This window comes from Herpailurus yagouaroundi, unplaced genomic scaffold (assembly GCF_014898765.1).
Source record: "Herpailurus yagouaroundi ecotype Mexico unplaced genomic scaffold, PumYag 140, whole genome shotgun sequence".
NCBI lineage: Eukaryota > Metazoa > Chordata > Mammalia > Carnivora > Felidae > Herpailurus > Herpailurus yagouaroundi.
The window spans coordinates 32,018,641-32,039,537 of record NW_024412395.1 but is presented as its reverse complement, the minus strand read 5'-3'; the positions used below and the strand labels follow the sequence as shown (position 1 = coordinate 32,039,537).

At 43.3% G+C, this 20,897-nt stretch overlaps 1 protein-coding gene across 1 annotated transcript in view; it reads right to left on the bottom strand.

Moving 5' to 3' along the window:
• Positions 1-20,897, bottom strand: part of KIF5C (kinesin family member 5C) — a 164,652-nt gene that overhangs the window by 68,220 nt on the left and 75,535 nt on the right. Inside the window, exons 8-11 of the mRNA XM_040475008.1 lie at positions 18,450-18,574; positions 15,730-15,834; positions 15,211-15,359; positions 4,099-4,247 (exon numbers count right to left, since the gene is read on the bottom strand). Of these exons, the coding sequence (XP_040330942.1) occupies positions 4,099-4,247; positions 15,211-15,359; positions 15,730-15,834; positions 18,450-18,574 (528 nt within the window). The remainder of the gene's footprint in view (positions 1-4,098; positions 4,248-15,210; positions 15,360-15,729; positions 15,835-18,449; positions 18,575-20,897) is intronic.

Genomic DNA, 20,897 nt, shown 5'->3' with positions numbered 1-20,897 from the left:
CCTGGCCTTAATGCCAATGGCAGAAATTAATTAAGGCTGGGTGTAGTTACACACATTAGGAATCCCAGGCCATCTTCTGAGAATCAACGTTCTACTCTGTCCAGAGGAGGAAACTGCTAGGCTCTCATTCTAAAGTAGCCCATTAAGCTACAAGGAGCTGAAAACTGAAAACTTGTACTGGCGAGGGTCTGGGGGAGAACTTGCCTATAGGCAAGTAACAGGATCGTATTTCACAACTTCGAAGGACTTCAGCAGGGAATGCTCTCTCCTGTGGTACGGTCCCATTCCAGCCAACTGTAGCAACTTCTTCACTCTACATGGTTTGCCATCGAGACATCGTGTTATTTTACCTTTCCTACTCCTTTGTAGTCCTCCCTCATTCTGTAGAACAGCAAAAAAGGAAAAGCGGAGGCGTGGGTACACACGCACAATTTTTCTCTGCTATATTCCCTCTCTCCTGCTCTCCCACAGCTGGAGTAGAGCAGCCAAACTTTTCAAATTATAAACACACCATGCAAAGATGGAAAGCTCTTTCCCAGCAGAGAATGCATACAATGGACAATGCTGCTTTAATGCGTTCAGCCCACAAGTGGCTGACTCCTAGAGTTTAGAGCCAATGTGTGTGTCAAATTTCAAAAGAAAGTTGGAAATATCCTGCCACTTGGATTTTAGTGGGGGGCGTCACCTCTGCTCTCCTTCTTCACCGCTCAAAATCCCAGCTCTCCAGTTGGCACAAACCAGCCATGCTCTCAGGACTAGGAGGAATTAGGTCTGGTGCACGGGACACTGCTGAGAAGCTTCCAGTCCCTTCTTTCCTGGGGTGACATTTGTCACACTCCTCTGGCCCAAACACAAATCACTAGGGCTATGTCCAGGCTCCATAGACAACAGAGAGACAATGAACTCAGCACTCAACTGCCCTACATTCAGATCCCTGCTCTGTCAGTGACTGAGTCACCTTGGGCACATCTTCTAGCCTGTCAAAACCTCAAGGGCTGCCTGCGGATTACACGGCCAGCCTAGGAACATCACAAAAAGCCAGGGCCATTTTGTCGTATATGTGACATGGAGTTAATCCTTGAGATAATCCTTCAACTCACAGCTGGTCAAAGGACAGCTCCACGATGCCTCTATCTGCCTCCGTCCTGCCTGAAATCTGTATCACTGAAGGTGGATCTCTACACTTGAAAACTTCTGCTTTCAGAAAAATTACCTTTAAAATGCAGATGTGCAGAGGTTAGCTTGCAAGAACAGGAGAGCTCTGCAGATCCCCCTTCTCCATCACATTCATTCAGTGATTACATGGCAGTGGTGGAGGGGGGTCCCTCTCAAGACTTTCTCCCTCTCCTCTTCCCTGCCCTCTCTCTATAGGGGACCTCACCCCCACCTATGCCTTCAGGCACTTCCTAAAGCTCAACGCTCACATTTCTTTCCTTAGCTCAGCCAGAGCCTCTGAGCTCTAGACCTCTGGACTTAACTTATTTGACATTTTCACTTGGATTATGCCACAGGTACCTCAAACTCCCTTCCTCATCTCCCTGGTCTCCAGTCTGGTTCTTCTCTGGTGTTTCTTGTTTAGATGAATGGTTCCACCCTCCATCTAACTCGGCAAGCCAGAAAACTTGGCACTCTGCCTTTCCATGGCCAGCTCCTCCCCAAGATCTGCTGATTTCACCTCCTAAATACGTCTCTCGTCCAGCCATGCCTCTCCCTTTCCATCTCCACATCTCTCAGTTCAACTACGCAGCCTCATCCCTGGAAGACCATCCTTGTTCCTGGCCCTCCTCCCACCCTCTCTACTCAATTCTCCAGCACAACCAATGGAGCTTTGAAAATGCAGATCTTATCATATGATCTTCAGTTTAATATCCTCGAAGGGCTTCTCACTGCTTCCCACATAATGACCAAAATCCTGAGCAAAGACTATTCAGCCTTGCAGAAGACAGGCCTGCCTACCCCTCCCATCCAGCTCGGGCCAGTAGTGCCTCACCCCGGCTCGCCACACTGGCCTTCCTGCTGCCTCCCCACTTCAGGGAGCCCCTCAGGGATGTTGTAAATGTGGCTCCCTCCACCCTGACCCCCACTTCTGCCTTGGTGCTCCTAACTGCTCTGTTTCTCTCAGATCTTATTCCCTAGGTCGCTTACTGAGGGAAACCTGCACTGACTCCCAAGTCAAGATCTGGGTCCCAGTTATAATACCTTTTAGTACCTTATGCTTTCTTTTAGGTATGCAGCATAGACATGTTTATTGATTGTGGCTGAAGTCTGCCTTCCCCATCAGACTCTAAGCTCTGTAAGGGAGCAGACCATGACTGAGGGCTCACCCTTTCCACTCCAGCGCTGGATTAAACACGTTTATGTGATATGTTTATGGAAGTCTATCATGTGCCAGAAACCATACATGAGTTTTCCCCAATTATGTACTTAAGGACTTATATAGGATCTCACCCTGTAGGCCACGGAAAACAGTGTATTTCTAGGTAGATCTGCAAGGTGGGTGGAGCAGGGCAACAATTAAAATGACGCCAAGTGAAAAGTCCAAAAGCAAGGTGGGAGTGCCCAGGCAACAAGGGGAGTTAGGCAAACTGGGCGGGAGACCGCCCCCAGAGGACAGAGCTGGTTGAGGGATCGAGAACTGCAGGGTGAGAGCCTGGCAGGTGCCAAGAGGGGGCAGAAAAAAAACAAGGCTAGCTGTCCACTCCACAGTGTTCCAAGGCCAGTCTCCCTCTCTTTACCAAAGGCTTTACTGAATGTTCCAGTTGCCCAGCAGAGAACTGACCCGAGAGGATCCCAGAAATAGAACAAAACCTCATACAGCCGCTCCCTGCCTTGCCAACCATCCCTCCTCACTCTCCTACTCCTGCCAAACTGCAAGGAAGCATGCACCGGCCCCAGGTGCTGAATTATTCAATTATTCTAGCAGCTTTCAAAACACGTGTGCAGCTAGAAAATCTCCCAAAAAGCATCGTGTTATTTAGGCTACTAGGTCACTTCTTGAACCTCTCTTGGATCCTGGTTTGCCTCACAATTGTTTTTCAATCAAATAGTAGGTCATTGACACCCCACCTTCCTAGCAAAACACAGTGGCAAACACGGACTCACAAGACAGTCTGCCACTAACTGTGTAGTTACAGTCACAAACTGGCGGGTCCCATCCCGATCCTGCATAGCGGCTCCTACGCTCACCCAAGAGACTGAAGTCGGCTGCAGCACCTCAAATATGTAGTGGACACAGCAGCAAAGAATCTGAATCTCCAGCTATCCACTGTGCCCTGACACACACACACACACACACACACACACACACACACACACACCAACCTGCTTATTTCAGTTAAAAATAAAAAGAAATTAAAAAATAGAAAGACTTCTACCTTCTAACTTCATCACAATGCTAAAATTTCTGAAATAATCTGCCCGCACTTGGATCTGGAAACCCCTCTTCAACGCCTCACCCACAACCCACCCACCCAGTGCATGTCAGCTCTCTGAGATATTTTCTTCGAGTAGAACAAACCAAAGAGAATGTTTTTTGGGGAAAAAGAAAAAAAAGCTAGTCACGAAACAAGCCTGTAAGGCTCCATTTTAGCACAGAGCTTCTTCAAGAGCCCTCTATTTCTGTCTCTGAAGAAGCAGAGCATGATCAGTTGGGCCCAGAAAAAAAAAATGCAAATATTTGCCAGAGGGGACTTTTAACCCCAAATCAATTATAAAACTCACATAGGAGAGAAGGACATTTTTCATTTAATCAAAAGCAATCTGAGCCACAACGTCTCGGGCACTGCCCTCTAAACCTCAAACATGGCTACAGGAGGGAAGCACAATAATCAGATAGGGGAGCATCTCATTGAAAATAGATTAAGGCAACTTTGCAAATAGTCGCTTGCCCACAGTAAGCATGCATGTGAGCCGAGTGACGGGGTCGGGTGGGGAGCTATGCCAGGCAATGAGACAACGTCACTCATTCCACAGGTTGTTGCAAGGCAGGACCAAGTTCCACCCTCATCCCGTCCTTCCCAAGTGTCCCAGGAGGCCAGCTGTCCTAGGAAAAGGAAAACACACATCCGTGCCTCTTTCTTCCTCTCCGTTCTTCCTTACCGTTTCTCCATCTGTTTAGCTCCATCTCCAGGTGCTGGATAACATTCTTGAGAGTCTTGTTTTTCTCTTTCTCTTTTTCATATTTCTTCTTCCATTCTTCCGCTGTCAGTTCCAGGTTCACGGAGACTGTATTCTTGATGGTCTTAGCCCTGAGGTCAAAAGCATAAGGGAAAAAATTCTGAGGGTAGCTATTATCATTAACTAAATCATGAATACAATTAAGCCTCAAATGCTTTCACATTAGAAGGCTGTGACTGGGGTAGCAGAAGGGGTCCTGGGACCTATCACCCTCCTAACTGCCCCGAAGGTTCCAAACTCACCATTTCCTTTTCTCCTTTACCTCCTGCCAGCCTAAATCCCATGGACTTTCATTTGAATTGTCTCCCAGGGCCATCACTCTCTGTTATATGTTCTCAGCCCTGACTTATGGTGATAGTCTTTCTCAAGCATTCAGCAGTCTCCTCTGCCAGGTCCGTCTTCTTATGTAAGAGTTTCCTTTGTATCCTAACATTTACTAACATTTATGAAACACTGGGGTTTGTCAAGACAATGGAGACAAAGTCTGTGGCCTCGTAGGGCATACAGTTTCTCACGTCAACGATACACAGACTGAAATAGTGCAATCAGATGTTTCTCTTACATTTGGTACCTACAATCAACCTCGCTGTGTTGAACACATGCCAACACGTGTTTCCCGGGACAGGTGGGTCACTTAGCCACTTTTGGCCAGCGAGGTAAAACCAAGGCTCCCCGCTGAGCACAGGCCCCTGTCACAGGCGATTGTCACGATGTAAGAGTGGAGGGCCCCTGTTCTCAGTCCATCCCATTGTTCAGGGAAAGTCAGAAGTTGATAATTTTATTTGTATCTCCTAGTTTAAGACAATTTTGAAAAATAATGTGTGAGGCAAATAAATATGTCTAAGGGCCACCATCTGTTCATTTCTAGTATGAGACATGCAGTGAATTTCTAGGGCATATGACTGGGGAATGTGACCCCACAATGGATGTCTGGACAGTTACTCAAGGGAAACTTGATGAGAGCAAAGTCAGGACAGCTCTGGCTGATACTAAAAACGACACGATTCACCCAGCTTTGTACAGAAATGAACACACAAGCAGTTGTGTCCGACTGAAATGTAAATTGACCACAGCAGGATTCCGCTTACTCTTTACTTCTTAAGAAGGCAAAAACTTCATTTAAAAATGTGATATTCTGTTTTATTTGCTATTCACTTTTCCATTTTAAACTCCCACAAGTTCTTGTACTGTCATACTTGCCAGCATTATCTGATGTGTGATTCAGGTTAATTACTGTTGTCATGAAATGCCATTTTGGACATGATTTCTAATTCAGTGAAAGAAATTCACCAGCCCGCACCAGGGCTACAGATGTCACTCCAAAAATTAATTCCTAAAGCAGACAACTAAATAACCCAACTGTCAAAAGAGGAGTTAAATGATTTCAGCGTAAGACTCCGCTTAAGAATTAGTCAAGTTCTCCCTCGTTCATTGCAGCTTGAGGCTGCTGTCCCCAGAAGTGCTTCAACTCTAATTTTTCACATAGCGGCAATTTTATTACTAGTGTCAGTCTATGCCAGCTTGACACTCTCACCTCACCTTCTAACATCCTCAGCCGGCAGTGTGGAAACACGGACACTGCAGCGTGCATTATCAACTCAGTAAGTCAAAAAGTGAAAAATGACCTATGGCTAAAATGCTTGTGGGCATTTAAGGGTACACTTTGAGGCTACTGGTCTCACTTTTTAAATCATAAAGAGTCTCTTGATGATTTGCAGTGATACCAGAAAGAGAAGGAGAGAGCCTTCCTGCTATACTCAGGCAAGTTTAGCCGGAAGTACACTGTTGTGAGCAGACCCAGCAAGGTTATCACTGGCGTAACTAATCCTCATTCTCAAAATTCCTTTAAGCTGTCCAGAAAATTCTTCTTCTTCCACTTTCATACTAATCAAGGTACTGGCAGGAAACAGATGGCCCGTTCTATTGCATAATTTGGGAATTTGCCAAAGGTATGAGAAGGGTGTTGGGAAGTAACAATGAACAATGTGTGCCCCAAACCAGTGGTGGGGAACCATCACCACCGAGGCAGGGAACTCTAAGAAGGTGGTTGGCCACTGGCATCTGTAACAGCCTTTAATCTGAGGACACAGCCAACCCAAAGTGACCCTGCAGGGGAAGAGCCAAAAAACCAATACCCTGACCTCACTTTCTTCTCTTCTGATAACCTGCCCATGTTTCTTCCCATTGGCAGAACCCAATGTGAAGCCAGAGGCAAAGACAGCCCATTGCAGTTGTCCAAACAGGTCGCTGTCCCTGGGCCCAGAGTAGGGCACAAATGGTACAGAAATGACCCACAGGAGCATTGGGAAGATATAAATCCGAGCTCTCATTTGGAACTCTTAACAATGGTGGGAAACCCTGTCTCATGCGACTGCCCTAGACTTCATTTCATTCCAAACGGAACAGTGGCATCCCAAATGCCTTTCCATCCACTAAAGCTAGAATTTGAAGAAATCAGCCAACATTGACTGGATAAGATGCCAATTCCTCCCAGAATTGTTCTACAGCTTTTAAATAATCTCAAATAAAATCCCAGGAGGCTTGCATATGTGTTTAGAAATCAACAACCTGATTCTAAGATTTACAAAGAAATGCAAAAAAGCTAAGAATAGCAAAGACAATTTTGAAAAGTGAAGTTAAAGAGTAGAATATCAGCACTTATTATACAGCCACAGTAATTAACAGAGACTGAATAGTCCAGAAACTTTAGAAAAGAAACAGAATGGATCATCCAGAAACAGATACTAGCCTACAAGGTCATCTGATTTACAGCAAGGTGCCCATACAGCACAAAGGGAAAGGATGGTCCTTTCAGTACATGGTGCTGGAGGAAGGGGGTGTGTGTGACCTTTATCCACTCCCCCAATACCATATAAAAAGTCTATTCCAGATAAATCATACACATAAATGTGAAAGGTAAAATAATAAAGCCTCTAGAAGAAAACAGGAGAATATCTTTAAGACCTGTGGTAGGTAAAGATTTCTCAATAGGACATAAAAGTAATTTGACTTAATTAAAATTTAAAAACTCCCCTTCATTAAAAGTCACCATCCGAAGACTTAAAACATAAGCTACAAAGTGGGAGATGATATATGCAATACATATATCTGATAAAAGACTTAAGCCAAAATAACCCCTATAAATCAATAATAAAAAAGCAGACAACTAGTGTAAAAACTGGGCAAAGATTTGAAAAGGCACTTCACAAAAGAAGTGTCAATAAATATTCTCAAAAAGGACACCTAACATGGTTAGCCATCAGGGAAATGTAAAATAAAATAATAAGATAACTTCTCATGCCCAACAGAATGGCTAGAAATTTTTAACTGATAATACCAAGTGTTGGTGAGAATGTACAGACACTATAACACTCAGGTGCTACTAGAGGGAGTATAAATTATTCCAGGCATCTTGGAAAAGTCTTTGTACTATCTGCTAATGCTGAATATCTCATATCTATGAGTTAGCAATTCTACTCCTAGATACATAACCAACAGAAATGAGGACAAATATTTACCTAATGACATGACAAACAATGTCATAGTAACTTCACTTATAATATAAATGAAAACAGTCTAAATATCCATCAACAGTAGAATGGATACAATATATGCTATATTCATGCAATGAAATACAATACAACTAGGAAAAATGAAACTACTACTATACTTAACAATGTAGTGAATTTCAAAGCTATAATGTTATATAAAAGAAGCCAGACACAAAACAGTAGTGTATGTCATTATTTATACAAAGTTCAAAGACAGGCACTAGTAATTGATGTTGACAGAAGTCAGGATGACACCCTTGACAGCTGGGTATTAACCAGAAGGGTATAAGAGAAAGGCTTCTAGGATACTGGGTGATGGTTCTATGTGTACATATATTTGTAAAACTTTATTGAGTTGCATACTTGAATTTATGCATTCTATTGTATGTATGTTACAGTCAACAAAAAAAAAAGTTAAAAATAAAGTGACATAGAAAGAAATCAAGTCAGATATAATGATTTCTAGATCATGGAATAAACTAGAGTCGCTAAGAGGGATACCTGAATCTCTGTGCGTGGAATTATTTCTTTCAAACAGAACAAACATTCTATCTAAGATGTTGAAACCAACCTCACAAAATGGAATAAAGAGTGTCTCAGTCTCTCACTCCCAGGAGAGAACCAGAGTAAAAAGACAACGAACACTTTTACTCTTTACCACGAACTTCAGGAAAATTTACAGAATAGAGGAGCCTAATCATTAGGTCCTATCTAATTTGGCCGTTCACAATTCCCTTTCCCCTGTGTGGATGTTTAGCTCATTGACAGCAGGGTGCGTTGGATAGTGGTCTACTGGTTTTTTGCCTTGTCCACTTTAGAGCACATGCAAGTGTCTTCCAACTTTCACATTCTTTGCTCTTTATTTTGGTTTTCCATATACTTGCGAGCTATAATCACACTAAACATTATATCTGGACTCTGTTCAAATATAGAGAATCAACATGGATCCTGAGCACTCAAGGACTGTGTTATAGACACAAGTCAGGGACTTGTGAGTACATATACATGTGCATTTACTCTTCAACCTGGTTTCTGAAAGAATTTCAAATAGCTTACAAGGAAACATAAAATCAACAGGACAGCGGACAGTGAGAAATGCTCTTAAGGCAGGTTTTACGATTTTGCCTAGCTAAAGCTACGTAGCAATAGTGGTACTACCCAGCCCCACAGTTCTGGGAGTTTATCTCCGTGATATAGGAAAACAAGCCAGTAATCTGCAGGAGACTTACTCTAGCGATGAATATACTGCTTGTTTATCATCCTTATAGGTCAATCTCACAGTAACAACATTTGGTGAATCCCGATGTGATCTGATCACTCACAAAGGAGCAGAGAAGTATCTTGAGTCTTCATTTCCAAAGACCTTCAAGGTCTTTCCACCAGAGCCCCCAAACTGTATACAGAAATGAAAGCCTATTCCACAAGTTATATCCATAGCAGACACTGAGCAAATTCCTAACCAAAGGCTACTTAGGGGGACACCTTAATTAACCTCAGATATATATCCCAAAAGCAAAACCCATTCAGCACAAATGAGCCAAATCTTGAGGGTGCAGTTATCAGGTATCTGTTTAGCAGTCTTTCTTTGTTTTTGCTTGCTTTGGAGAGTCAAGCACTACTTAAATAATACATAATCCAGACTTGCCCCATATATAATACTTCCTTTCCCCACAGGAAGGGAACAGGATCCAGTTTTTAAAAGATCTTAATGCTAATGAACGTTAGCCACCTTTGAAGAAAGCAGACCAAGCACAGCAAAGAGCAGAGGCCACAGCACGTCTTCCACCTAGATGCCCAAAGGGAGACAGTCAGAAAAGGATTCTTTTAGACATACTCCCCTGAGGAGCAGAAGGAAGACCCTGCCCCCATGTCCTTGAGCATTCTATTTCCTGTCCAGCACCTCCAGGTCCCTCTGTCACTGAATTTGCAGCTTACATGTTCAGAAGCACACATCCAGGCATCTAGGACTGCCGACTATGTCCATCTCTACCCTCTCGGTTAACCCCATGGGTGAAAAAACTCTCTAGGCATTCTCACAATTTGGCCCTGAATAAAGCCCTTGTTGAAGAGGAGAGTCATAGAGCTACTTGGTTCACATCACTCTGCCTGATAAATCCCATCCCTACCCAATTCCTCAATAACTGCCTATACTTGTACTTTCTGGCCATAGTCAGTTCTGAATGATATACACGCTACATATCACTGGAATTTCTTCTCATTACTTTGGCCCCTCTGGAAGAGCCAGAAAGATGTTTGTTCTTGGCATCTTCCTACCTCTTGGTTTCAGCATTGTCCTTCCCTCTCCAGGTGTTTAGGATCGTACTGACATTTGAAAAAGGAGCTCCATGCAACCACACACCTTCAATGCACAGATTATCTCTGTAATGTGTGGGGTGGAAGGAGGTAGCCCAGCATCCTTCCCTATCAGTAAGGGTTCTCCAGAGAGACAGAACCAATGGCACAGATATAGGTACATAAATGATGAATAGATATCCATCTATCTATCTATATATATATATATACACACATATACACATACACACACGTATATACGCACCCATATATATATATATACACACACACACATATATATCCATATATACATATATATATATCCATCCATATATATACACATACATATATCCATCTCTATATCCATTCATATATATATATATATCATCCATATATATATATCCATACATACATATATCCATATATATATATATATACCTAAATATATATATATATATATATATATATATATATATCTATCTATCTCCATATGGGTATAGTATACATATATAGTATATATGTATAAGATATACCTTAGATTTCTGTATTTATTACATGATTGCAGAGACTGGAAAGTCCTGGGCAGGCTGGCAGGGTTGAAACTCAGAGAAGGATTGATGGTGCAGTCTTGAGGCAGAATTTCTTCTTTGAGAAACCTCAGTTTTTGCTCTTAAGGCCTCCAACTGATGAGGCCTACCCATATTATGGATAGTAATGTGCTTTACTTCAAGTCAACTGATGGTAGATGTTAACCACATCTACAAAATACCTTCATAGCAACACCTAGATTAGTGTTTGGTTAAATAATTGAGGGCTACAGCCTAGCCATGCTGACACATAAAATCATCACACCTTCTATTGTGCTCAAGAGTCCTAGTTCCCTCATGAAACACCTAACCTTCTTCTGAAAACATGACAGATGCAAAGCACCTTGCCATTTCCTGGTGAGGCCATTACCTTGCTCCTGAGTGGGGGGTATAGGGAAGGAAAAATTAAAAGCTCCAAATTTTGTGTCCTTTGAAAAGCTCCAGTCTCCCGAGAAACACTGAGGAATTAGTGATTTGGATAAGGATTTGGCATCTGGTTAAACTTCTGTCACCCAGAGTATACCTCCCTCCAAAAATCAGCCTTATTGGTGTTCTAGCAACAGACATGCCAACTGGGAGTGATCTGAGTCTTTTTCCATTTTATGTTAACAGCATAGCCAAGGGTCTCCCTTCACCAAAGTGTCCACTCTTACCCTTGCAGATAATTTGTTATCATGCTCTAGTGACATGAGTTTAGCACGTACAGCACTCAGGACCAATGCAGCTGTCACGAAACTGGGCAAGAGGTGGCACAATTTGAAAAAAAAAAAGTACACAGTATAAAAAGAAGAAATTACTTTCCCTAAATTATCAACTCTCCTTCCACATTCAACATACGAATAAAACCTTTGAATTATTCATGCTACATCAATCAAAAGTCTTAGTGCCAAAGATGTGCTGATTCAGGCTTTCTCCAAACTGATTGGCCTGCCCCTTGGAGGCTTTACTACCCCAAATCAAGGTACGTTAAATAGGCTTCCGAGATAATTGGGTGATTCAAGTTCATACTTCTAAAACTGACAACAATCCTTTTCGAATGGTGCAATGAAAGTTCTTTGGAAGAGTAATTAAAGGCTAAAAAATAAAATGCTGGAAGCTGAAAGAAAAAAAATCAATGAAAGTGCTCTAATTTGAGTATCTTTTCTCCCTTAAAAGCCGGAAGTGTTCTGCTTTCCCACAGTCCAGCTTTTTGACTCTGGGCTGCCTGGAAATTCAAGTGTTCCCTCTCAAATAGATTAAAAGCTCTCTGAGAACCCAGAAAATGGCTTCTGCTTCTTTTCTAGCACAATGCTGGACAGTCAGAGACTAACGGGCACAGGCCTGACCAAATAGAAGAGGCAGCATTCACCACCAAAACCAAGAAACAGAAAATGTGCATTTTTTTCCCTTTTAATTCCAGTACCCAATCGAGAATCCTAAAGAGCGCTGACTTGGTAGGCTGCCCTCAGGCATTTGTAGACTCTATCATGTTTCTACTGCTTCAAAGGACATACTATTGTTTTATTCAGGGCATCAATACGATAAAATCGTCTGGCAACAAATATGGAGTTTCTTCATGTCCTTGAAAGAACCACATAGGAATAATGAAGGAACCTTGTACAGCCCCAAGGTTTGACCACCCCTGCAACAGGAGTATAATGAACGCTCGTTACACTGAATTTGAGATGTGCCCAGCAGTCTTTTCTGAGTTCAAAGTGCTTAATCTCATTAGCTATCAGATACCATGTCTAATCCGATGTTCAGACTCGTGTCTGCTGTGTAATTGGGTTCAATGCGTATATTTAACAATAAAGCAGGTATTGGCCCCATAGAGAACTTAGATGTCCTTGAAGAATCCATTAACTCAGGGATCGAGGGAGAGGAACAAAAGCTCACACCTTTCTAATTATAGGCTGGGAAACAAACCAGATGTAAATCTAACCAAACTTCAGGACATAACGGTGTCATAGTTCAGCACCTGTCCTAATGTTCTAAGGAATCCTACACAATAAGCATTTGATTCATCTGTTCATTCATTCAATAAGCATTTACTTAATGACACTCTATCGTGTACTAGTTGTGCTGGCTGCTTGTTGGGACAACTGACGCTGATGATAAACCCAGTCCCTGCCCTCATGGAGCCCATTGTCCATATGACTCTCATAAAAGATGGCAGACCAACCTATTCCAATTGAAAAGATAACTGACACTTTATTTTTATTTCCTGGAGTCCCAAATTAGCATCAGTATTTCTTTAGTCTTTCATTCCAGAAACTTAATTCTAACTCTACCTCACTCAGTCTAGCCTCTTCTATCCCCAGCTGTCCCATATATTCTGTTTCATTCAGGGCAGCCCCATCCATTTTTTTGACTTTCCCAGACTGAACACCTTTGAAGTTGGAGGAAAACAAAAACCTACAATCACTGAACACCTATTACATGCCAGCCGCCCTTGTGCTAGGTAAAAACTGAAGCAACTCATTAATCCTCCCAACAATTCTCAGAGGAAGGCGTTATAACATTTCTCCCTACAGACGAAGACAGAGTCTCAGAGAGAAGTAAACAAGAGAGAGGAATGTATCAGCAGCAGAACTTGGCTTCAAAATGGAGTTACTGACCCAGAAGCCTGTGCTCCTTGAGGTTCCTGATCAAGCAGCCTGCATATAAGAGGCCGTGGGTCAAGGGGAGTTTGGGTTGCTCAGTCAGTTAACGTCCAGCTTCGGCTCAGGTCATGATCTTATGGTTTATGAGTTCAAGCCCCAGCTATCAGCTGATAGCTCAGAGCCTGGAGTGTGCTCAGATTCTGCGTCTCCCTCTCTCTCTGGCCCTTCCCCACTTGTGTTCTGTCTCTGTCTCTCTCAAAAATAAATAAACATTAAAAAAAATTTAAAAAGAGGCTGTGGGTCAAACACTACAGTCCCCATCCTATGTCATCCAGTCATTTAGTGGCTATGTGGACTCAGGCACAGCACCTAACAGCTTTGAGTCTAAGCCTCAAAGTCATCCTTTGTACACAGGTGAGGTCAGGCCCACCTGATAGATCTGCCACACAGATTTGACACTCCTGGCACATGCCGAGCCCTAAAAAAACTGCCAGCAATAATGACGATGCTGACAATTGCCTCATGAAAATCAGAAGAAAGGATAATCGTTTGGACTTATACCAAGACTCTTCCTATAGACAGCTGCAAATGCCCACTCACAACAGCAACCCTGAGACAGATACCTGTGCCCTAGGACAACGTTGGCTTGCAATGATTCAGATTATTTTTTGCTTTGCAAGTGAGAAACTTTTATTAAAGAGATATTTCCTCCATAAAAGCATTTGGTGCTGGTTTGCTCAAACACGTCTTCAGACAAAAATGTTAAAGCTTAATATGAAGAGACCAGGAGAGACAGGACAGGCAGGATGATCACCATGGTAGTCTGTTTCCCACACACTTATACTGGTTTATAAGTATCCCGTGACCCTTGAGAAAAGTAGGCGCTATCCTACTGCAATCCACTGACCTAAGCATTTGAATAATCAAGGGAGTAATATGAGAAGTAAAGGACCCAAATCCAGTATAAAAGACAGATTAGTTCTACAACACTCTGATGTAATTATTATTTATTTAGATATCCCACAGGTGCCATGACTGCGTAATTCTATGTTCTGTTGTGGGATCAGGAAATGACTGGGGTTTAATGCAGTTTAAACAAGTCGTAACAATTTCGTGCAGAATGCCCACCCCCATCTGTCCTTTCTCCAGGCATCTTAACCTATGCCTCAGGCATAACCATACATCACACTCCCGGGAGGAAGCTAGGGGGAGAGCTCTGTGCATCCATTTACAAATAAGGCAGCTAAAGCTCAAAGAGAACTAGTGACTTGTCTGAAGATCGCACAGCTGTTCAGGATGGAAGGGCACAAGGGCACAAGAAACCACATGCTGAACTGATGCTGAGGGACCACGGCTGAAGGAGGTGGGCCCTGGGCTGTGGGGAGGGCTGGGCAGGAAGGGCAGGAGGGCACGCCCTAACTCACACACGGGAAGGTTGTCTCGGGATTAGCATGCTGCCCTGCTGCCCAACTGTTAGTTCTCAGAGATCCAGGGATTCTATTTGGACATTTTTGAAGGCGGGAAGATAGCAGCCACCTTCCTACTCCCAGGGTTAGTATGAGGATTTCCTTAGCCCCCTTTTATATTGATGCAACTACTCTACAGTCATCCAAGTTTCTGGTTCTATTAACTCCACGGTGGATCCCAAATACTGGAGTTAAAGGTAGTTATCAGTCTTGAGCTGTACACACTTAAAATCCTGTGAACCTGTAAGACTTAGTTCCATACAGAACAAAAGCAGCACCCCATTGAATTATGAGCAACCGCATCTATAATAAGTCTGAGCATTTTCTTAAGTATCATAGCCCTGACTGGCTATATTTCTGCCCAGTATTTTAACACATAGTTATTCTTTGGCCTCAATGAATGACGCCTCAAGTTTACAGGCTTTACCTGCTAGATGCCATTTAGTAATAGGCTGCTCGCCCCCTCACACTACTTCCTCGCTGACACTAGCCCTCACCACTCATTCCCTACACCCAAGACCCAGCTCAGAGCCTGGAAATGAGAGACCACACCCACCTTTGCCCAAACATCAGTGTTGACTTGGTCTCAGCCTCATTGAAGACAGAGGGAGAGCAGCAAATAACGATGGTGGTTCTACAGTTCCCACCCAGAGAGTCCTGAAGAATTCGAGTCATCTTGCTGTCCCGATATGGTACGTGTGTTTTCTATTTAGGAAAAGAAAAAGTATTGGCTATCATAGCCATTGTCCATTCAGAGAAAAAACATAAGCAAGCTGGTGTTGGAGACACCGGGCTTAGGAAGATGTGTGAAATAAGAATTTGTTGCCCGGTCTTTGGATTCGGCCAAAGTTTAGAGTGCCCATTCTGAGACCTGGTAATAGGAAATTAGCAGCACCATTCATACATTTTAATGGACTAGATCTCCCAGCAGGCAGGGTGTGTACAGCCAGGATTCCCTCTGTCTTTTTCCAAAGAAAAATAAACGAATCTCTGGGGTATGTGGCAAAGAGAATACACAGACCCAAAAAGCGGCTTCTCATAATTTCATTTCATAGATGGGGACAGGATCACTTACTGTCCCTTCTGCCAAGGCAGAGATCACGTTTCCAAGAGCAGACAAAGATTTATTGATATTTTTAGCTTCGTCGAGAACAGCTCCCTCGGCACCAGTCTTGCTGACCTACCAGAGAGAAGAGAAAGCAGTGAGCTGCACAGGACAGCAAAAGCACAGAGTAGAACATTCCAATTCGCAGGAGGGCACAGGGCTGGGGGTTGAGGGAGGTGGATGTGAATCCTCCTGGAATGCAAGAAAAAATAAAAGTGAGTAAGAATCACGTTGATCAAACCTTCCCTTGTGCCTGAGGCTAGGGATTTGTTCTCTCTCATCATTTTCCTCTCAATTAGGTTTTAGGAGAATGGCTGATGCGCCTCAAGGGGTGGAGCTGGATGCATCCCAGGGGGACATCCATCCAGGGGAACCAGGCTCCCTGTGCTGTCACAGGACCAAGGCCCTGCAAGCCTGAGCCACAGTCTCCATGCCAGAGGGAGCCCAGGGCAACTCCTGAAGCAAAAACACCCTGGCCATGAGGAATGGACATATTGGGGAAATGTAAATTATGAGCTCCAACTTCAGGCAAGGGATAAGAGGTGGCAAGAGTTGTCCAGACTCTGTTCCCTCCCTTGCTTACTCTCATAGCAAGGAAAAAGGGAACAATCATCCAAAAGGAAAGCTACCTGGGGGCATCAAAGTCAAGAAAATGTCTATTACGTTGTGGAATTGTCTTTTCCCCTCTGCAGCCAGAGGGACCACTCGCAGCTCCTCCTCTGCTGTGTTATTACTGACAATCTCATCCTGACAGTATCTGCTCTAGGTAGAGAGCAGTGTACAGATGCTAGGGAAACAGGGAACACAACGTGATCCGTGGCTCTGCTGACTGGACAAACGATGTGGGATGGGCAGCTGCTCTCTGAAGAAAGGAAAGCAGGGAAACGATTTTACACGGCACGAAGACTGATTTCAATTACAAATAAAGGAGAAACTCCTAATGATAGGAATGAGTGCACGTCTAGGGGGAGGTGTTTTCAAATACAACAGACATTCATCTCTGAGAACTGTGTGTGTAGATACCACTGCTGACACAGAAATAATGCAGCTGATGGGTCACAAGTAATAACAGCCCATTCACACCGTGTTGTTTAAGGTGCTTTCATATGTGAGCACCTTCACTCCATGAAATGTGCAAGGCAGGTGCAATTGCCTTCCTGTTACAGACAAGGAAGATTTGCACTCCAGAGATGTCAAATTGCCAGCCCAAGGGAAGAACATATTTAGGGGAGTTGGGGCTTACAGCCCAGAGTTCATTCTAGTAGATCACACTGACACATTCATGTGGACACTTCTGGGGCAAAGGAAAACCGATGTGAGCAAAAGAAACAATGTGCAGGAGCATGACTTTAAAATGTCCCACCAGTATCCGACACTGCGGGGGACAGGCCTCCACACTGAACTGCCATTAGGCTTTTCCAGCTGCAGTTAGGCCCCGGACACTCACCTCTGTGCTCTGGAGGGAAAGAGGGAAGAGCAAAGGGGCCAATGGGCTCTCTCTCCAGACCAGCAAAGCATGGTCTGGTTGCTAACGGTTAGTCTAGAACTGAGCGATGCTGCTCTGTATTCCCATTCTGGTGCGTGTCTGTTTAATTAAAGTTACAAGCCCGTACCAGTAAAATTTTGGGTTCCCAACCAGAAAGTTTTCCAGGAACATCCAGATGACATTCCACTCACAGCTTTACACATGCACACAGGAGAACATTTCATGTAGCCATTACTTACATGGACATTAGTGGCCATAGCTTGGCAGATAGCAGCTCACTGGTGGGGTGCAGCAATTGGGAATCAACTAGGCAGTTCAGGAGATGGACCAGGCTTTAGGGCTGGCCCTGATGGGGACAGTCAGCATGAGATCATCAGTGATGGAGTGCGCATGGTATTGTGCACAGGGACTGGCTCTGTGATGTCACCCAAGGGGAGCAGTGCCCCAGCCAGGGTGTGGCAGCAGGAGCCTCTGGTAATGCTATGGAAGTGAGGCTGGGCGAGGCAGGCGGGAGGCCGGGCAGGGGCAGGTAGGAGGCTCTATGGAGCCTATCTGGTCTAGAGCATGGCCTCAGCCAGTGCCTCGGAGAGCATGGGACAGAGGCCAAAAGAAAGCCTTGATAAAACCAGAGGTGCAGGGCTTTGGGCCAAAACCCTGGCTCCAGGAAGTGACTGGAGCCTCAAGGAAGTGAGGCTGCCCAGGTGAGGCCCCATCAGACCACACCTATTGCAGAGAGAAGCAGGGAATGCAGGCAGAGCCCCAGGTTCCAGATCTTCTATCAGCAAACAAACCTACAAAGGCAGGACTGCCACAGTCCAATGGCAAACCAGTTTCCGGCCTATTTGAGTCTGGCACAACATGGGGATCTTCCCTTTCCTCAGAAGGTCATGTCCCTTCCTCATTTGCAAGGCTGCCTTTGCCAGGCTAAGTGCACACTGAGGCTTGCCTATCGTCCTCACTGGGGCCTATTCAGCACACGCCCGAACTGGCACTCACAGCACTTCCTGTGACGTGAATGGGGGACTTCAGGACCAGAAATGAGAGGGCAGGAAAATGAAGGTTAGACTTCATACCATCTTGGCACAACAGAAACTTTAAAAGCTCTTTGAAACCCGGGGACAGAAAAGATGTAAGAAGTATACCACTGCACACTGAAGCAGATAACAGGAAAAATCATAGATAATACAAATAAGGAACCAATTACCTTTTCGCTCCCGGCCAAATCAACTAGATACAGCTTCCCACTGAGCTTTTTTTCGGTCTCTACATTCTCTTGTTTAATATTGATCAGGAAGATACTGTGACTTCTCGAGCTGTGTTCATTCATATCTGAAAAGGAAAATAGTTTACTGCTCTGCAAAGAACAAGAAGTTTAGGTAGCAAGTTGCTCATCTAAAAAGCACAACAAATCATGCTTAATAGCTCCATTTTTTAAAGTAAGTCCAGCCAATTCTCTAAAAAAAAAAAATTTTAAGTTTAGTTATTTATTTTGAGAGAGAGAGAAGGAGGCAGGGAGGGGCAATGAGAGAGAGAGAGAGAGAGAGAGAGAGGGAGAGAGAGAGAGAGAGAGAGAATCCCAAGTAGGCTCTGTGCTGTCTGCACAGAGCCCGACACAGGGCTTGAACTCACAAATCATGAGATCATGACCTGAGCCAAAATCAAGAGTCAGACGCTTAACTGACTGAGCCACCCAGGTGCCCCAGTACAGTCAATTTTTAAACATATCTAAAACCAGTTTCTTTAAAAACAAACAAACAAACAAACAAACAAACAAACAAAAACAAACAATGCTTGTTCTAGAAATGAAAGATTTAAAATAACTTCACACAGCTAAGAAATTAAGAATCCTAGTCAGTGATCCAAGATAACAGATTCTCTAGCTTTGTCTGAAGCACCCCCTCCCATGTTCCAACATCTTGCTCCAGCCTGAGCCTTGGCAGCAAAGAGCTCACACCTCCCTCTCCCCTCACCTTAAGTCCCTCACCCTTTATCATTGTGGTTAGTGTTGGAAGTATTCTATCTTTGTCATGTGTGTAAGCCTTGCTTATCAGTACTATCACAAGCTTTCTTAAGGAGGGATTATGATCTTAAGGTTTAAGAGTTCTTTTTTTAGTACAGTTCTATAACCCATGCTCGGTGCATAGCATTTCTATATACTAACAATAAACAATCTGAAAAGAAAACAATTCTATTTAAAGTATCAGATTAAATATGCTTTATTAGTGCCAAACACTAGAAATAGAAACGTTTTTGGACCCTGGATAGGAGGAGTCTCCTATCCGATATGTAGAGAACAACAAGAATCTGGACAATGATTGGTTCCAACTAGAGTCCAACAAGGAAGGGACTCGGTGTTTTGGAAAATGCTGGTACACCCATGACCTCCATGAGTCTGACATCCAGTCTGACATTCCTATCACATATGCCACTGCCACTCCAGAAATTATAGTCCTTGAATTTGATGGAAAAATAGCAGAGATGTACAGGGGTGGCAAAATATGCCTGATCGATCACTTTAAGCCTTTGTGGACCAGGAATATGCTCAAGTTTAGACTAGCTCATCTCAGAGCTCTGGGGCTGGCTCCATGGCTGATGGTGGAAATTCCCAATCTGATTCAGAAAAGTGTGATTCAGCATAAAGAAAAATGCAACCAATAAAGGATCAAGCCACGGAGGCAGGACAGAGGGACCTTTAATAGGCTGTGTTCCTGTTTTTTGTGCATTACTTTTACTCATCCAACTGCTTCCCCTCATCCTCCTTCACCAATAAGTGTTACTAAGTAGCTGCATCAGGCAATGTTGAAAAAAATAAGCAACAGTATTGCTACTGAATTTCTAAGGCTACCCAAAGAGGGGAAAGACCAGGGCTTGGGGAAACCAAAAGGTAATATCTCTCTCTTCCCTTCTCCAGGAAGAATAGGAGGTGCTGATAGTCCTTTTGGTTTCTGGAGATAATGCATGAATAAAAGCTGCTTCCTCTGGCAGCAACAAAACAAAACAAAACTTTCTAGAATATACGGGAAAAAACTAAAGATTCCACAACAAAATAAGTCAAAACTGATAATGAATTTGGCAAAGTTGCAAGATACAAAAATAATATGTAAAAATCAGTCACATTGCTATATATTAACAATAAACAATCTGAAAAGAAAATGATTCTATTTAAAGTATCAACAAAAAGAGTAAGGTACTTAGGAGTAAACTTAACCAAGGAAATAAAAGACTGTATACTAAACACTACACAATGAGGGGCAGCTGCATGGCTCAGTCGGTAGAATATGCAACTCTTGGTCATAGGGTTATAAGTTTGAGCCCGGTGTTGGGTGTAGACAGTACTTAAAAAAATAAAACCTTTTTTAAAAATTAAAAACAAAACTACAAAATGTAAGAAGACATAAATAAATGGGTAGGAAGACTTCACATAGTGAAGATGTCAATACTACCAAAACCAGTCTAAAGATTTAATATAATCTGTATCAAGATCCTCGTGTTTTTTACAGAAATAGAAAAGCCCATCCTAAAATTCATATGGAATTTCAAGGAACCCCAAATAGCCAAAACAATCTTGAAAAAGAACAAAACTGAAGTTCTCACACTTACTGATTTCAAACTTACTACAAAGCTACAGTAATCAAACAGTGTGGTACTGGTA